At 37.9% G+C, this 17311-nt stretch overlaps 1 protein-coding gene across 21 annotated transcripts in view; it reads right to left on the bottom strand.

Annotated features, from left to right (window-relative positions):
• Positions 1–9570: 9570 nt before the first annotated feature.
• The window catches only part of LOC116727030 (ankyrin-3-like), a 102641-nt gene continuing 94900 nt past the window's right edge, over positions 9571–17311 (bottom strand). For all 21 annotated transcript variants that reach the window (XM_032574052.1, XM_032574053.1, XM_032574055.1 and 18 more), the window contains 7 exons: positions 16042–16597; positions 15783–15963; positions 14816–14899; positions 13716–13799; positions 13372–13602; positions 12121–12192; positions 9571–11021 (listed from right to left, as the gene is read on the bottom strand). In XM_032574052.1, coding sequence (XP_032429943.1) covers positions 12145–12192; positions 13372–13602; positions 13716–13799; positions 14816–14899; positions 15783–15963; positions 16042–16597 — 1184 coding nt within the window. In that variant the 3' untranslated portion in view covers positions 9571–11021; positions 12121–12144. The remainder of the gene's footprint in view (positions 11022–12120; positions 12193–13371; positions 13603–13715; positions 13800–14815; positions 14900–15782; positions 15964–16041; positions 16598–17311) is intronic.

Here is a 17311-nt window from a genome sequence, read left to right as displayed (position 1 = left end):
AAGAGACCCAGATGAAAAACAGACATTTAGGGATTGTGTTCTTTGCTAACAAAATAAAGGTCTGGGCCTTTATATATTTTTTGTAACAAACATCCGTGTTTTATTAGATTTTTAAGGGATAAAACAAAAACCTGTGCAAAACGATGTGCAAATCGGTACAGTGGAAGAAAAATGATAAATGGTTTTCAAAGTTTTATTACAAATAAAACCCAAAAAGTGCTGCATGAATTTGTATTCAGCACCCTTTACTCTAATACCCCCAAACACAATCAAATACAACCTTTTGCCTCTGGATGACTGTCAGGTCTAAATACCTATTAGAGACAATTTAAACAAATACAGGAAAGACAAGAGAGTTAGATTCTGTTATACTCGCGAGGAGAGCAGACAGAGATGTGCTTTTAGTCACAAATCTCCAACCACTCTGCCACACATCTGTCTGTTCCTCTCTTTTATTGATCTTTAGGAACCCTGCCACAAGGGGCGCTGCAACTCTAAAAGGGTGGAGTCAAAGCATTCATCACATGGTTGCAGCGCTAAATAACATTCACTTCTAGACACATGTTATCTATACTCTAAATCTTTCTTTCTCCAGGCACGGTGACACGTTGCATAGCTTCAAAGCAACGGCTTTGTATCACAAAGAAGCACAGAGCAGAGTTTATTGTCAGGCATGTAAAACTCTGCTGGGAACAATTAACACCTCTGTCTTGTAGGAAGTCCTGCAGGGCAACATCTGCTGAGAGTAGCTGTCACCCCTATTTCCCAAGGAAGTCTCAGGATAGAATCAAAGTTATTTAACACACAGAAACATTATCTAAATGTAACTACAAAGCTACATGATACAACAAATATTTGATAATTACTAATACAATTTTCCTAACATTTCCGCCCTGTTTATCAGATATTTGGTGTACTTCTCATATCCCTTCAAAACCAGTCACTTCAAATGATTTTCAACTGGGAGATGATTTTTTGGAAAGCAAACATTTTTACACTCAGGGGTTATACCCAGTCCAAAAATTAGGATCTGGATACCTGTCAGAAGAGTCATCATCAGAGTATTCTTTGTCAACATCAGATTTTTTCTCTAATAAAGGATACATCTGTGCCATCTGGTCCTCCATGGGTGAAATCGCTGTGGTAATGAGACGGTTAAACAAAGAACGCAGGCACGGAACAAAACAACATCCACACAAAGTCAAAATTGCAGCAAATACTGCAATTGTTACTAAGACAGAGGACACAAGGTTTCTATACTTCCCAAAGGCATCCATCCATGCATCCCACATGGAAGTATCCACTCCAGAGTGTTCCTTCATTTTGCCGTTAAGGGTTCGAAGCCCTGTAATGGCCTTCGTTAAGCTTCCATCAGCTGCTGTATTGTTTGGTAAAAATGTGCAACATTTTTCTCCAAAAATCATGCACACCCCTCCTTTCTCAGCCAGCAACATGTCAAGAGCTATACGGTTCTGGAAAGCCATCAGTGAAGTAGCAGCCAGCTGCTCATGCACTGCCTCGAAACCAGCCTGTGTCCAATTTCCGAGTCTTTGCACATTGTAATGGATGTAATTTATTCTGTCTACGTTTTTGTCAATCGTGCACCACCAACAAATTGTAGATTCAAAACCAACCTGATCAACTAATTTATATTCATCAGGCACTCCACGAGGGACTCCGATGGCATCGATGTATGTCGGATCAATATCTGTATTTTCCATGTCACTTCACGTTTCTGTAAGTGTTGCCTCTTCTGTAACAAAACACTAGACAAAGAGAGTATCAGTTTTTCCGCAGATGTAGGATATACAGATACAGGTAATAACAGAGAAATTAATGCACAAAACCCTGTAATCACCAGCTTCAAAAGACATGTTTCCAAAGTAATGTTTTGCCAAAATGTTAAACATATGCAGATCTTTCTCTTAAACCAATCTTATAAAATAAAACTAAACAAACAAAACAAAACAATAAACAAAAGCTTAAAATTTGCTGCAGTTGTACAGTTTACATTTATCATCAAAACAATGAATATCAATGTGAATTAGACAGTCCAGTTTAAATTACTTTTATAGTACAAACTGGATCTTACTGGTTATTTGTCTAAAACATTCAACATGCTTTCCTTAAACAAAATTCAAAAGAGTTAAACTTGGAGCAATTATAATGTCAATGTATAATTTAACAAATCTAGACATTTTCAGAATATACCAATTTTACCTAGGTCTTTTACTTGTCGTTGAATTTAAAGTTTTATTCAAAATCGTTTTAAATGGATGTAAATCAAAACAAAAATCAAGTTTAGAAAAATCATTATAATCCCACCTGAGTACTTTTACTGATTAGTGATAACTTTAATCAATAACAGATTCTTCAAAACATTTCTTTAAACATTCTTGCTCCATTAAATTAATGCTCTGAAAATGGCTAACACAATAATATTTTTAATTTCTATAATTGTTTTCCTAAGTTAATTTACCAAAATATGCTTCATTAATCGCTATAAATTTGTTATCTATTGGTTACAAAATATTTTAGCCCCCTTGTCAGAACATCTTTTAATGGAGAACGACTCAAAACCATTCAAAAGAAACATATATTTCACCAGACCATATCTTTCCTTTCACTTTTTATGTGTAACACGGATCAAACATGTTCTTCAAAATTTTTTTGTTTAAGTAATATAAAAGATAAACCTAATAACATATTCTCCCCCCTGTTGATGCATTATCTGCTAACGCATCACATTTCCACTACTTTTAAATAACGATGTTGATAAAACAGGTTTATGATGTTCCCTGAGAAATTCTACCAAATTCAATGCTGCCTTTTTCCCAAAAGGTAAAACCCGTCAAAACAAACAAAACAATTTATGTTAGCATGCTTTATCTTCAAGATTACTATTTTCCCAAAACGTTACAGTTTTAAAGCTCCTTATCTCATTTTACTCTTACGATTGTCAGATATTTTATTTTACAAACTCCTCAAAAATTTTCACTAGTGTTTGACAAGGCGTGTTTACCAATTAAGACTCTGTGAAGGTTTTGCATTAACCAGCCAGAGAGACGTTGAAGAAAATTCAAAAATATAGTCTACAAAGAAAATCCAAAAATGATAAATTGGGCCCAAACTAAAATCAACATAACAAATACAATTCAGTTGTTAACAAAACAAACTCAAACACAAACTGACCTAACAAACAAGACATGAGGGGAACTTAAATAGTGGCTGATCAGACCATTAACACATAGTAGGGGTAATTAAACACACAAAACCCTAACAAATACTGGTCAGTATATCACTAAATCTACAAATGAAAGAAATTAAACTAAAAACCAAATTTCCCCCTCCCTAGGTGAACAAATGGAATGGCCCGCTAAGGAAGTTTGACACCCATATATGGACACCAATCTGCTGGAGCTCATCTGCATGATGAGCAACAGGTCCAGAGGAAACTGATAACTCAAAAGAAAGAAATTAATTTGTTATATTTAACGAATATAAAGAACGGACACTTAAAGTTAACTAAATGAATGCACAACAAATTGCCAACCAAAAAGTCAGACCAACGAAAACAAATTCAAAAATAAAAATCCAAACTACTCACTAATCGATATATAAAGTAATATTAAAGGAAAACAGTAAAAGTGTTTGGATGCAAAAAACTTATAGTTAACATTTTCCACATTATTCCTTGCTCACTAAGTATTTACTTGCTTAAACTATTTACACTAAAGAGAAAATGTTTCACTAAATCTAAGCACAAACCTGCCTTATGTAATGATAAAGACTCTCTCAAATTTATGAAATCCGTATATGCTTATATTTCACAAGTTATATTTTAAAGTCACTACCCTATTCTGAGCAATCTCTATTGTCAGACCATAAAACAAATTCTGAAGCCCACCATAAAACCCCCTTTCACCTCTCGGAGGAACTGACTTATATGGCAGGAAAGAGAGCCGATAAGGATGTCAGGAAGAACTCCCAATTCTTTAAATACTTTAGTAGGCTTTGGCACGTAAAGCATCAGATATGTTTTAGTCTCTAATTGTAAAATTTGAACTTAAAAAAACCTTTCTTCGTACCACTACTGATATTTTGTCAGGAGGTACTTTTAGATGTTGGGAGCGAAAGTGATTTACATCACACCCTCTCGTTCTGTCTTGCTGAGCTACTGCAAGTGGGGGTTACTTCACACTTAAAAAATAATGGTATGCAAAAAAGCTTCACATGTTAATTAGTTGAATCTTGTGGGGTAGCAGTTACAGCCCAGCTCTGTGGCCCTCCTGGAGCGGCTGCAAGGGGGCTGCAAGTCCCCTGATCTCTACAAAAGTTCCATATGATCTTTACCATTAACCCATAAGGTATTTCAAACTTAATATTATCCTTTAACAACAAATTTGTACAGTGTAGCAAACTTTTCTATATTCAATCAATTTCTTAGTCAACAAGTGAGTTACTTCTATTTTATTCTGTCCTGTAGATTTAATAATATTTTATCTATCCTAAAGTTTTGGTCAGTTTAAAAAGACTGATTGTGAAACTATCTAGAATCGGTTGCATACTGCAGTTTGTTGTTATCTGAGCAATGCCTCTTACAGTTAGAGCCTGTTTCTCTAAAGATTTTTTATCTATATCCTCTACCCATTTAAAAAGTCCCATTATAGCTAATTGTATTTTTTTTTTTTTTTCCTTATTTCATTTGCAGCCCTCTCTTCTTTCTGTAGGCACTTTTGAAATGAAGTGACCTTTTGTAATACATTAAAAGTTCTTGAAAAAGAAATAAATCCATACATAGAGTAATGTTAATGTATCTATCTTACCATCCCCCCAGTTGAGACATGCAAAAACGCCATGGCTCAATATAGCAGCCCACTTATACAAGTTGTTTTTTTTAACAGGAAAAATAGGAGTGTTACATGAAGAATTTTCACACTGCACTATGACTCCTGCCACAATAAGATCTTTAATTTCTAGTTTTATACCCTCCTGTGCATCTGTTTTTAAAGGATATTGCTTAACTTTTGGTCTAAACTCTGTTTTGGGTATTGTTAAGGAAATAAGGCTATTTTTGATGGTTCAATACAGCCAAGCCAATGCCATGTGTGTTTAAGTTGATCAACATTCCTATCTGGACAAGCTGATGCAAGGTAGGACTTCAGAGACAAACATTGTCCTGGCAAGGCTGTAATTTAAAGCAGCCATAAAATAACATGCTCCTGAAAGGCTTTAAATTAGGAGGCCATAAAGAGTATCTTCCCCGTCTAACAGGTCAGAGGTCGGGGTTCCCCAGGAGCTTAGAGTTGCATCTGGAGTTGATCACAAACTTAGGAATCTTGGAAACACTTAGGTTTAATTTCTGATATACCTCCTTAATATTAATAGCAATAGTGTATTAGATTAAAGTATATTACCAAAGCTACAAGTACTAATCTAGTATATGGAATGTATTTAAAAATGTACTAACTATAACAATATCGGAATCAAGAGAAACGCCTTCACTAGAAAAGGGAATGCTCAATAATAAGAATGCAGACAACTGTCCTGCTTTTTGCTTTTAAGCATCAGCTGTCTCCAAAGGCGCCTTTGTTCTTATTCTTCTAATTCTTTTGTCATTTACAGGCTGTATTCGTCAAACGATTCTTCCTCCTTCTGTTTGACTCTACTTATCTCAGTGTAGTTTGCTCTGCGTTGATATGTTTGAACTGTCCTTGCTGCTAAAGCATTAACTCTGTTTGTTAATTCGTTACTATTGTGTGCAAGAACTTGAGGAGGGTTCCCTGCTAATAATGGGGTCCAGTCTCCTCGAACATGATGCCAGTCACTGCCTAGAGCAGTCATCCAAGCCTGTTGAACCTCATTTCCGTTTAAATGATAAGATTCACGTATGTTATTCATGTCGTCAACAAAGCGGTTCACATCCTCTTTAAAAGGTGTGATCCCTTCTAGCGCCTTTTTTATATCCTCCAGGGTCCACGTTCTATATACTAGAATCGTGGGCGCTGCTCCATCTTCTCCTGCATTAAGATTTGCTACTTGTATCATAGGATAAAGATCAGTCATGTGTGGCTGACTATTTGCCTCTTCTGAAGGGCAACATGGGGGAGGGAGAAAAAGCCCAGTGGGAGCTACAGCTCCCTGCACCAAAATTTCTCCCCAGTTCTTAGACCACTTAAAGTTTGCTTTTTGTGATCTAGTAATAGGTCCCTCACTACCTTTTTCCTCATATTGTGGGGGTGAGGGCAAGTCGGGGTATAGTTTTGCATTTTGTATTATTTGTTTCTCCCCTTCTGTTTTGTTATTTTGGTATTTGGTAACTTCAGCTACGTCCCCTCCCCCTCCTGCTGCTCCCTGCTCGTCTGCCTGCCTTTTCACACTTCTGAAACTTGTCTCATCATCCTCCCTTCTATAAAACATCAAATTCTTTGATTTCTGTGGGTTTGACTTTGTTTTTATTTTATCCTGCAATACTGTTAGTTTCTGTGAATTTAGACGGCCGTCAAAGTTGTAGTTTGTTAACCATTTATCTAAATATTTTATTTTATGCGGATCCTGTTTTTCAACATATTTCCAGTCATTTGATTTCAAACTGTGTGTTGGCTTATTCTTGCTTATACTTTGCCCATTTTTTTTTTTTTTTTACATTTAAATTTAGCCCAGTTTATCGACGCCTAGGGAGTCCTAAAAACTGGGGTTCTGTTCAGTAGGCCAGCAATTGAAACAACCTGTTGAGGTAACCCACGCTTCAACTCTTTCGAGTGGGGGTTCTTACCTCTGCATCCTCAAGAGGTTTGCTGGTTACAATCCTACTGTTTTTATATGAGATAAAACACCAAGTGGTATTTATATCTCCAATCACACTCACACGGAATTTAAACGCCTGCCTCGTCGGACTCCGCCATCCGTTCCAATTACAATTATTGAAAAAAAAAATTTTTATTTTTATTTATTTATTATTATTTTTTTTTTTTTTCCAAATTGATTAAATTTTATTGCAGGTTTATACTAGGCTCCGTGCGCCTTTTCCACGAAATTTTTACGTAAGGACTTCGGACGCCCTTCACGGATTCAGTTTTCTTTTTTACCTGTTAGAGTCTAGAATTTACAGGGTTTTCTTATTCGCGCAATGACCCGCAGTCATTCGCCACACTTTTAAACAAGAATCTACTCACCCTCTCCTGTCTTCCCCTCAGAGCCGTCAACCGTAAGATCCCAGCAGGCAGGCAGAGCGCCAGCCCTTGAACAGGTTCTGATAAGCTTCCACTAGGAAACTTGCCGTGCGCACGGTCTTTTACTGGGGTCCACCATGCCCGCTGGAATCCTTCCGGTATATTGGCATCCGGCTGCGAAGGACCAAATAATGTCAGGTCTAAATACCTATTAGAGACAATTTAAACAAATACAGGAAAGACAAGAGAGTTAGATTCTGTTATACTCGCGAGGAGAGCAGACAGAGATGTGCTTTTAGTCACAAATCTCCAACCACTCTGCCACACATCTGTCTGTTCCTCTCTTTTATTGATCTTTAGGAACCCTGCCACAAGGGGCGCTGCAACTCTAAAAGGGTGGAGTCAAAGCATTCATCACATGGTTGCAGCGCTAAATAACATTCACTTCTAGACACATGTTATCTATACTCTAAATCTTTCTTTCTCCAGGCACGGTGACACGTTGCATAGCTTCAAAGCAACGGCTTTGTATCACAAAGAAGCACAGAGCAGAGTTTATTGTCAGGCATGTAAAACTCTGCTGGGAACAATTAACACCTCTGTCTTGTAGGAAGTCCTGCAGGGCAACATCTGCTGAGAGTAGCTGTCACCCCTATTTCCCAAGGAAGTCTCAGGATAGAATCAAAGTTATTTAACACACAGAAACATTATCTAAATGTAACTACAAAGCTACATGATACAACAAATATTTGATAATTACTAATACAATTTTCCTAACAATGACACTGAATGAACAGAGTGCAATTTAATCTCAGCATAAATAAAAGGTTTGTTAGAGAATATTAGTTAACAACCAGCATTATAAAAATCAAGGACCATGGCAGACAGGTCAGGGAGAACATTGGGGAGAAATTTAAAGCAAAGGATTTAGGGTTATAATGAACTGGGTGACTGAGAATCTACACCAGCAACAAATCCAAACCTGAACTCACCCAAGCTGAAAAAGAAGCAACCAAGAGATCATTAGTAACTATGCAGCAGCTGCAGGGATCAATAACTCAAATGGGAGAAACTGTTAACAGAATATCTGTTGGAGACAGACAAATATGGTCTCTATGGGAGGATGTTTGCAGCTTGCCACAAGCCTGGTACACCTTGAACAATGCTTGTTCACCTTAAATAAAGGTGGCAGCATCAGGCTATTGGATCCTTTTCTTCAGTAGGGCCAGGGAAGCTGGTCAGAGTTGAAGGAAAGATGGATGGAGCAAAACACAGAACAATACCAGGAGAAAACCACTCAGATATTGCAAAAGACTTGGGTGGAGGTTCACCTAATAGTATGAGACCAACCCTAAACATACAATCGGAGCTACAATGGAATGGTTTAGATTAGAGCATATTCATGAGTTCGAATAGCCTGAAAATTAAGCGAAAGGCGATGCTTGGAAAGACCTTCAATCAAAATATACAGTTGCTTTTCCAATTTAAAAAGAAAATTGGCAACAGTTTCAGTTTCTAGATGTGCAGAACAGGAAGAAATCTTCTTAGGTTGTCTCAGATACCTTCAACCGATTAATGAGGAAACAATTTAGCATCATCCACCTCATCCACAAGGAAAACAATGTACAGTATATACACTAAAAGTCAAGGTAACACCTCGATTTTGTCCAGATTTAGTTGCTTTTAGACAAGATCCACCTTAATAAAGACTTTGGGCATGCAGAGCAGTTTCTAGATTTATACAATCATACCTGCTCCAAGTGGCTTTCCCAAAGTCCAGCAATCAAACCTGCTGCTAAAGTGCAAACATCATTCTGTTTAATCTTCTGCGACATGTTTTTGTCCACATGTAAACTGAGTGGTGTGGTGAAGTTATCGTGCAGTTCTTGGTAAACGCCTGTGAAAGATATAAAGTTTGTTTTTGCTTAGCAGGCTGGAGACAGGCTAGACATTGGTTTAACTTTGTCATTCTTAAGCAGAACTATTTTGGATCTGCAATAGACGTGACCCAAAAAGCTTCTCAGAAGATTTATCATCTAGTAAAAAAGGTCCCAAGTTCACACATTTCAGCTGGACCAGAACCTTTTTGTGAAGAGTTCAATTTGCATGCATGGTTTCTCTCCGGATAGAGCGGTGCTTTCCCACAGTCTCTCATATGAATCTGTGATCTATTCCAATCTGTTGCTCATAATACAAAACACTGTTATCGGCTTGCACTGCAATAATACAGCCTGTTCTTTAACCACACTGATGGTCAAATCTCACTGGTTTCCCATCTTAAAAAGTACATTTATTGAGGTTGTAACATCATTCTATCTACGAATAATGTAACTTAAAAAAGACAATGTACATCTTTTATATTGTATTCGATGCAGAAGAAACACAATGACACACAGTGTTTATAGGTTAAAACACAGTTTATTTATTTATTTTTTGCTTAAATAATTGATCATCCAGGATTGGCTATGTTGGTTCGTCATACATGTTGGTACCAGATTTATTTTCAGTGAATGCAAGGGGTAGATTTGTATGAAAAAGAAACACAGAAAAAATAGATTTACAGTAAAAGAGACTAACATTTTCACCAATGTGAAGTCACAGGTGTGATTTGTGTGATTCCAGCTGTTGGTAGAGTTACGGTATTGGTGGTTGATGCTAAAAATCAGATCATGTAAATAACAATTAAATATGATGAAAGTTGTAAAAACGTAACATAAAAACAGTCCCCGTTTTTAAAAACACCAGTAGACAGAAAAGCCATAGTATGCATGTTGGGAGTAAAGACTTATGGTACACACACACATCCCCGCACGCATACACACACACACTCAGGACTGGCAGCAGATTAGCGCTAATATTCCAGCCTGCAGGTTACATCAGACAAAACCGCCCGTAATTTTTGTTAGATCAAGACCGAAGATTTACTGTCCCACAACTTAAATGTGATTACTAAACCAAAGACTGCCACAGATGAAAACCTTTGTGTTACTATGAGCCTAAACAGATAAAGAAGTTCTGTCACACCCTCACTAATTGTACTACAGTGCTTTAAAATTAGAAGAAAGAAAAGAAAACATTAAAAATAAAGTGACACAACATGCAGCAAAATATAATTTCTCTGGAGAACGTTCCACAGCAGAGTAGCTGTTCAGACATCCAATGTGTAAAATTAAGCAGTTTTTTTCCTGCATTCATTCCTCGTTCTCATACAGATTTTTTGCTCCTTTTTTTTTCATTATTTAGGAAGAGCAAATCAAGTCACACAGTCAAGTGCACCGACTCTGCAAAGCCTCATCAGCTCAAATCAGTGCATAAACAATCTGTGAAGCTACTATTTTTTTTTGTTTTTTTTATACAGTATCAATTATATACAACAAAATCGCCCCTTTGCTGTTAGATTTTATTTTAAAAAACAAACCACATGGTACACTCCAGTGCCTCTGTTGCAGATTCAGGAGGGAAAAAAAAGAAAACAAAACAAAAGCGCAGTAAAAGGCGAGTGTCAGAGAGTGGAGTCTGTTCTGTCAGCAGGTTTTTCATTTGGCTGCAGATGCAGTTCATTTGCTGCTGATGAGCTAAAGTTTTCCGCTCACGTCCATGCGTGTCCCTTCCGATTTGTTTTGTTTTTCTTTCTTTTTTTTCTGACAGTGAGTGAGTTCGGTGACATGCTCATGCGAAATCAAGGAAAAGTAACGTCGTCTTGCTGTAAACCATGCGCTGTAGGTGAATGCTTCCAAAACAATTTGGGTGACTTGACACGTCCCAACCCGATCTTCTTCATTGTGGACTCCAGTTCAGCTGTTTTTCAAGAGTGGCGCTGTGAGTAGTCACTGTGAGTGACTTAAAAACCTGGAGGGTAAAAGGCAACAGTTTATACTTTCAAGCAAAAATGTAAAAAAGTTATTCAGAAATGTTAGTTTTACTTTCTCAGGTGAAACTAGTGTTTTACAAAAATATTCATAACCATTGAGATTTTTATACATTTGGTGATTTTACAAGCACAAACTTAGAATTTTGAAGGTGAAGGAAAATATATGAACAACATTTAATTGAGTTTTTTACATTTGTAGTCATCCTTTTTACTCAAGTGCAACTAAATTTCCTTCCGAAAACACATCAGTCCAGCATAAAGCCGGAACTACAAAGGAACGGTTAAGATGAAAGTATATTAAAGTGTTAGAAAGGTGCAAAGTCTGGACCTAAGTCCAATTAGAAATTTGTAGAAAGACTTGAACATTGACATGTACAAACACTCTCCAGTCAATCTAACTGGACATGATCTATTTAGCAAAAATTTAGACACACATAAAAACAGCTCTAACATTAAAACTAATTTTTTCACAAAGTACTGGTTCAAGGCTCTAAATGCTAATTTTGAAAATAATGTAGAATTTTTCCAATTACTTCATAATTATGAATGACCACGTAATATAAAAACAGCTCAACAAGATCCATGAAAGTTTGTGGCTGTAACCTGACACAGTGTGTAAAGGTTTGGATTGTATGAATACTTTTGCAAAGAACTGGAGTTTGTTGCAAACACAATTATTCGAGGATTTTCATACAAAAACTTTAAAATATTTTTCAAGTTCAGACTTAACAAGTTGCACTGTTTCAATTTAACACTCACCCATTAAAAGAACAAAAGCACAAAGTTCAGGACCTGGAAGGATAGCTCTATGCTGGGGGAACATGCTGAGTCACAATTATTGTATTTAAGTTGAATCTGTTGCATCATTTTATCCATTTAATTGATTAGTTTTATAATTAAGCTGATACTCTTTTCTTTTTTTTTACTTTGTATTGCCATTAGTGTATATACGAAGGTTTCAAAATGATTTGATTTGAGGGGAGCTGGCACCTCTCAAACAAAGTAAGTGAGGCCATTGAGAATGAAGTGAATGTCGCTGTGATACAGGACGTTACCCGAGTCTAAATGTTCTCTTACCTGGTTATTTTCAGAGCCTTGCCGTTACGACTGACTCTTTTTTTCTTGCTTCTTGCTGGAACCATCTCCAGGCTGGGCAGGAAAAGCAGCGAGGTTCATCAAAAGAAAAAAACAACAGAAAAAATTGTAAATTTGTTCAGGCAAAGACTATTAAAAGCATATACAAGTCTGGTCACTACAGCAGGCAGCATGCTGGAAGAAAAATTAGATCAGGGAGAGAAAGAAAAGTTTCTATCAATGTACAAGCAAATTACACATGGTTAAAAAAATAAAAACATTCTGTATTTAATGAAACACCCGATATTTGTTATTTACAACCTGAAAACACATCAAAGCCACTGCAAACTGCAATCAACTCTGTTTTTCACACAGGCATCAACACTGACAGGTCACATTATTGCTAAATATCAGAGATCACAATTTACTTCAAAACATATCACAAAAATCAAGAATGGAAATGGCTCAACTTTAGCACACTGCAGAGTTTCACTTGTGACTTATTTAATACACCAGCATGATATTCAGGTGCAAAATATCACCTTATGTGTGTTCACTAGTGCCGAAAGACTGATGGGTTTTTTAAAGGTATATGGTTTCTAAATTAAGGCTACATAATGTGTCATCAAAGCAAAATTACAACTGCACTCACTGATGTTCTGAAAGTCAATTTAAAAGACTGTTGTTCTTTTAAATCTTAAAATTATTACACTTTTCATAGCAATAGGCTGTTCAGCCAGTTGAACTTAGTTTTACTGCAGTAGATGCCCACAACCGAATCAGATACAGGGATTTCAGAGTGTTGGAAGTAATCGCATTCCAATCAAATTCACTAATGCCATGAAGCCCTACTCTTAAGTATATATTCATTGAAGTCCAAGACAAAGTGGCTGTTTGTGACAAACATCTCTAAACTTATTTCTTAACTTTGGATTGACTTCATCAAACATTAAGCGATTATTTTCAAAGCTCAAATGAAAGAATAACAATATACTGCTATTGAAGTTGGTTTGTTGCCATTAAGTACTTGTTTAATTTGGTCTTATTAATCTTTATATTTTCTAACCATTAATACTCAGGATTGGACACTTCTGCAATTGTTTTGTGGATTAGAAAACCAAAAACCACTAGAACCACACTTTTACACACCAAACACAAACTACATTTGAAGTTTTTTTTTTCAAGGTTTTATCTCATTTCAGTGCCGTGCAAGTTCAAGTCGGTCCAGGTGCAGCGGTTGGTTTTGACGCCAACCTGTGTTTTCTCTCTCTGGACCTCCTCCTTGTGACCATGTCGGGAACGCTTCCCTCTTTTCTTGCCCCTCCCACCCTTGTTTCCTGCTGCAGATGCTGCAGCCTCTGCTGATGCAGCAGCATCTGCCTCGCCTACATCAACACCAGAAGTTCCTTCCCCTGGAATAGTCTGGCCTTCACATTCCAGCCTTTCCTGTGAGTTGAAACCCCGACGAACCACCTTTCTGATAACCTGTAGGGGGCAGAAGCAGGTCAGGAAGAGGAGGATGGGAATGTTTTAAAGGGGAAAATAACAGAATGGAAGATGTTTGCAGGTAAGCTGTAGCAAGGCAGGAAGATGGTTACTTTTCTGGTGACCAGATTCCCATCATCATCTATGAACTGCTCCTCAGTAACAGACTGTCCAGGAATGTTTCTGGCCTCCTCTCCCTGTGATGAAAGTTGGAGGAAGAAAGGATGAGTGGAAAAACAAAAGACAAATGGGTGGAATGGGAAAGGAAGAGCAAAGCTGCAGGCTTTTTTTTTAAGAGTTAAAGTGCCACTTTCAGAAGCACATCAACAAGCAGGAATCACCAATTGTTATATTCAAACAGGTTTGAAAGGTTTGGATCAAAAAGAAAAAAAAAGTACCAAACTTTAGATTGCAATCAGTCGGTCTAAATTAAACTTGCTGTCATGCAAACAAACAAAAAGGGACAGGCATAAACTCAATGCATTGAGATAACTAGATGAAATTCTGCAACTAGTAACAATCCAATAACTCCACTGTTACAGACTGAAAACTATTGTACAATCTTTTGTCATTTAACCATATTTTCTCACTGAAAACCTGGAATAGATCGTAGAAACTACTTAAAAAACACCAGTATTCAATGTGGGTACAGGATGTCTCTCTGTAGGTGGCCTCATTTCGTACCTAAAAACTATATAAAAATTACAAAAATGGGAAGGTGTGAAATGACCAGCACCTCATTAATCTCTAGTGGAAATATATCCCAGTAATCACAACAATATTCATTGATTTGGATTTGCACAACCAAACAAAGCAAAACAAATCAACCAACCAACCAAATACAAATGCTGAAGGAGTAGTGGCTCACACCAACAAGCAGTGAATACACCAAAGCTGAACACTAACTCAGCTTTACATGAAATAAATATGGAGATATTTTTCAATGAAATTTCAGGGGGTAGACAAGAAAATACAGTTCACTACACATTTCTACCCAGTTCTGTATTTCCACCAATGGTTTTTGTGAAAACCATTTACAGCGTTCAATGTGTCTAGACTACAGTAGCACACAAACACTGAAATGACAACACACGGCTTCTTTCATGCTAAGGAAAGAATGGCAGTAGATTGCACTGGCTCTCTTGAACTTTACACACTTTGTTTTTGGACTGAGCTCAGCACTCTGTTCACACACACACCAGGCCTCACACACCTTGAGTATGACCCGTCTGCGGTACACCCTGGTAGTGACGGTGGTCTCGTCGTCAGAGCCGGACTCATCAGCTCTGATGGTTTCCTGACAAATGCAGCCCAGCAGCGAGGCATTGTTAACAACCCTGATGTGTGTCTAAGGTATGTTTTACCTTAATAATTGACTACATTTGCACTAATAAATCATCTTTTATTGGTTATTGGCAGATCAGACAATTTGATTTCTGAAGGTAAAATCATCTAAGCATCCAAAATATACATATGATGCTTTGAAAAAGATGTGCATTTTTTTCCCTATGTTTAACAGCACTTGGAAACTACTGTTAAAATAGTGAAATGTTAGAGGGGGTGTAATGATATCGTATAAATTCATGAGCCAACTGTATGCAAGCATAACCTCACTATTCTGCAAACCTCCATGTGCAACCTGCATTTCCTGTCTGCCTTCTGCTTGGTTCTCTTCATCACCACATCACCCCCCCTAATGTTTCATGGTCACAGATCCGCTTTTTACTTCCTGATGTGGAAAACCTGTAGAGGGAAGCACAGTTGTGTTCCTCTTGCTACGACATGTTGAGCACCACGGCCATCAATCGATGTGTTTGGAACCTTGACATCAAACTATCAACATACTGCCTAAAAAATATTTACTTAAATGTTTAAATGTGTTTCTGACTGAACTGGGGATGATCTTATAATTCCTTCCTGTTTTTGAATTGACCCGTACTGCCTCACTCCAAGAACTCAGGGCACATTTAATCTATTTTATGTATTATAGTCCTAAAAAATAAATATATACAGTATCTTTGTCACACAAAATTTAAATCTGCATCTCAGACATCAAAGAATCATTAGTAATTTTGGTGGCTTTGAAAAACCCCAAACATGTAGTGAAGACTTTGTCGAACCCAGGAGATCTCACAGTTTCATGAGATGGATGAAAGTTTCCCTGTGTGGAAGCTTCTCACCTGCACTTTGTGCTGGGACTTGTTGCCTACGTCCTCCCGTCCTCGGCTGGGTCCCGCTGTCCTGCTGTCTTCTTCAGCCCCTTTCTTCTTGGCTTCTTTTTCCCTCCCTTCCCTGGCTGGCTCTGTGTGACCTCCGTTCTGAGCCGGGGGCTGCTCCAGGGAATCAGCTGGACTGTCAGGGCTGAATTAGGTGAAAGGTTTCAGACCCAACAGCAGATTTGCGCGTTTGATCTGAGTAGTAGAACAGATCAAATCTTACCTGCTCTCTGTGTCCTTGCTGCTGTGTCCAGCTGTGGCTCCAGACATCTCAGTCCTCCAGCCTGGAACTGAAGAAATGTTTTTTTCTGCTTGCCGAACTTGCTCAAGGATCGCATTCACTCTCTCTTCGGTCATCTCCTCTTCCTCCATGCCTCCCTCCAGCTGTATATCCTCCAGCAGACTCCGCAGTCTCTCCTGGGTCATTTCCTCTTCTTCCTCTCTTCCATTCTGAGAACCATCTTTAAGTTTCCCTGCCCTTCGGTCATTTTCTGGCATCTCAACTGTCATCCCTCTGTCTCCTCCAGTCAGAACTGTGTCTTCAGGCCCCGCTATAGGAGGCTCAGAGCCAGCGGCCGGAACCACGGTGGAGGGGTCGCTGCTGGAGGTGCTTGTGGTCTGAGCTAGAGAGAGGTCACTAGGTCTGGTGAGTGTGGTCCTACTTGGGGACATTATGCTAGCTTCACCCTCACTAAAGAATTCATCGGAGCGCAGGGGGGTACAGGGGACGTAGTTGAGTTCTGTTGGGGTTTTCAGTTCCAGATCTATACTGTGGTCTCCTGGATGGATGGCAGGAGTAAAGGATTAGAGGATCGATGAGGGAGGGAGAGGGGAGAACAGAGGGAAGGGAAGTGGGAAGGAGAGGTGAAGTTGTGGAGGTGATGAAATGAGAAACACTTATGTAACATTTAGGAGAAACTTTTGTTCAAAAGCCACTTAAAACAAATTACACAAAAGCAGGCAGCAGGAAGAAACTGTAAACTCTTAAAGATTCATTCAACATGGTGTCTGTATTGGTGTGCATAGACTCACTGGCCATTTTTGTGGGTTTTGGTTGAAACTGGACAGTTTCTGGTTTAAAAGTAAATATTTAGAAGAGGTCAGCTTTTAGATACCTAAATGGCGATGGGTTTTTGTAAAGATTAGTCAAGATTCAGATTATCTCGCCTATTCACTCATAAAGCCAGACGAAGGAAAAAGCTGCGTCTGAATGCTTTGCTCAGAAAGAAAATGAGACGATAGTCTTTAATTTATCACTAGTCTTATCATCTTCAAAGCAAATCTCTGTTTCTGAAGCACAAGATTGATTTTTTAGAGTTAACACTGGCACACAAATATGTTCAGAAATTCATTTGGATGTGTTGAGAAAATATGAAACTATATTACTTTATTTGACTTTTATTTATACAGGTTGTCTCATTGAGATCCAATAACTCATTTGCAAGAGACATTATATAAGATGGCTAATGTTAAGGCAAAAGCTGGCTCAAAAA

The sequence above is a fragment of the Xiphophorus hellerii genome, chromosome 10 (assembly GCF_003331165.1).
Source record: "Xiphophorus hellerii strain 12219 chromosome 10, Xiphophorus_hellerii-4.1, whole genome shotgun sequence".
In the NCBI taxonomy this organism is placed as follows: Eukaryota; Metazoa; Chordata; class Actinopteri; order Cyprinodontiformes; family Poeciliidae; genus Xiphophorus; species Xiphophorus hellerii.
The sequence above is the reverse complement of the archived record's forward strand: the minus strand, read 5'-3'. Positions and strand labels throughout refer to the sequence as shown.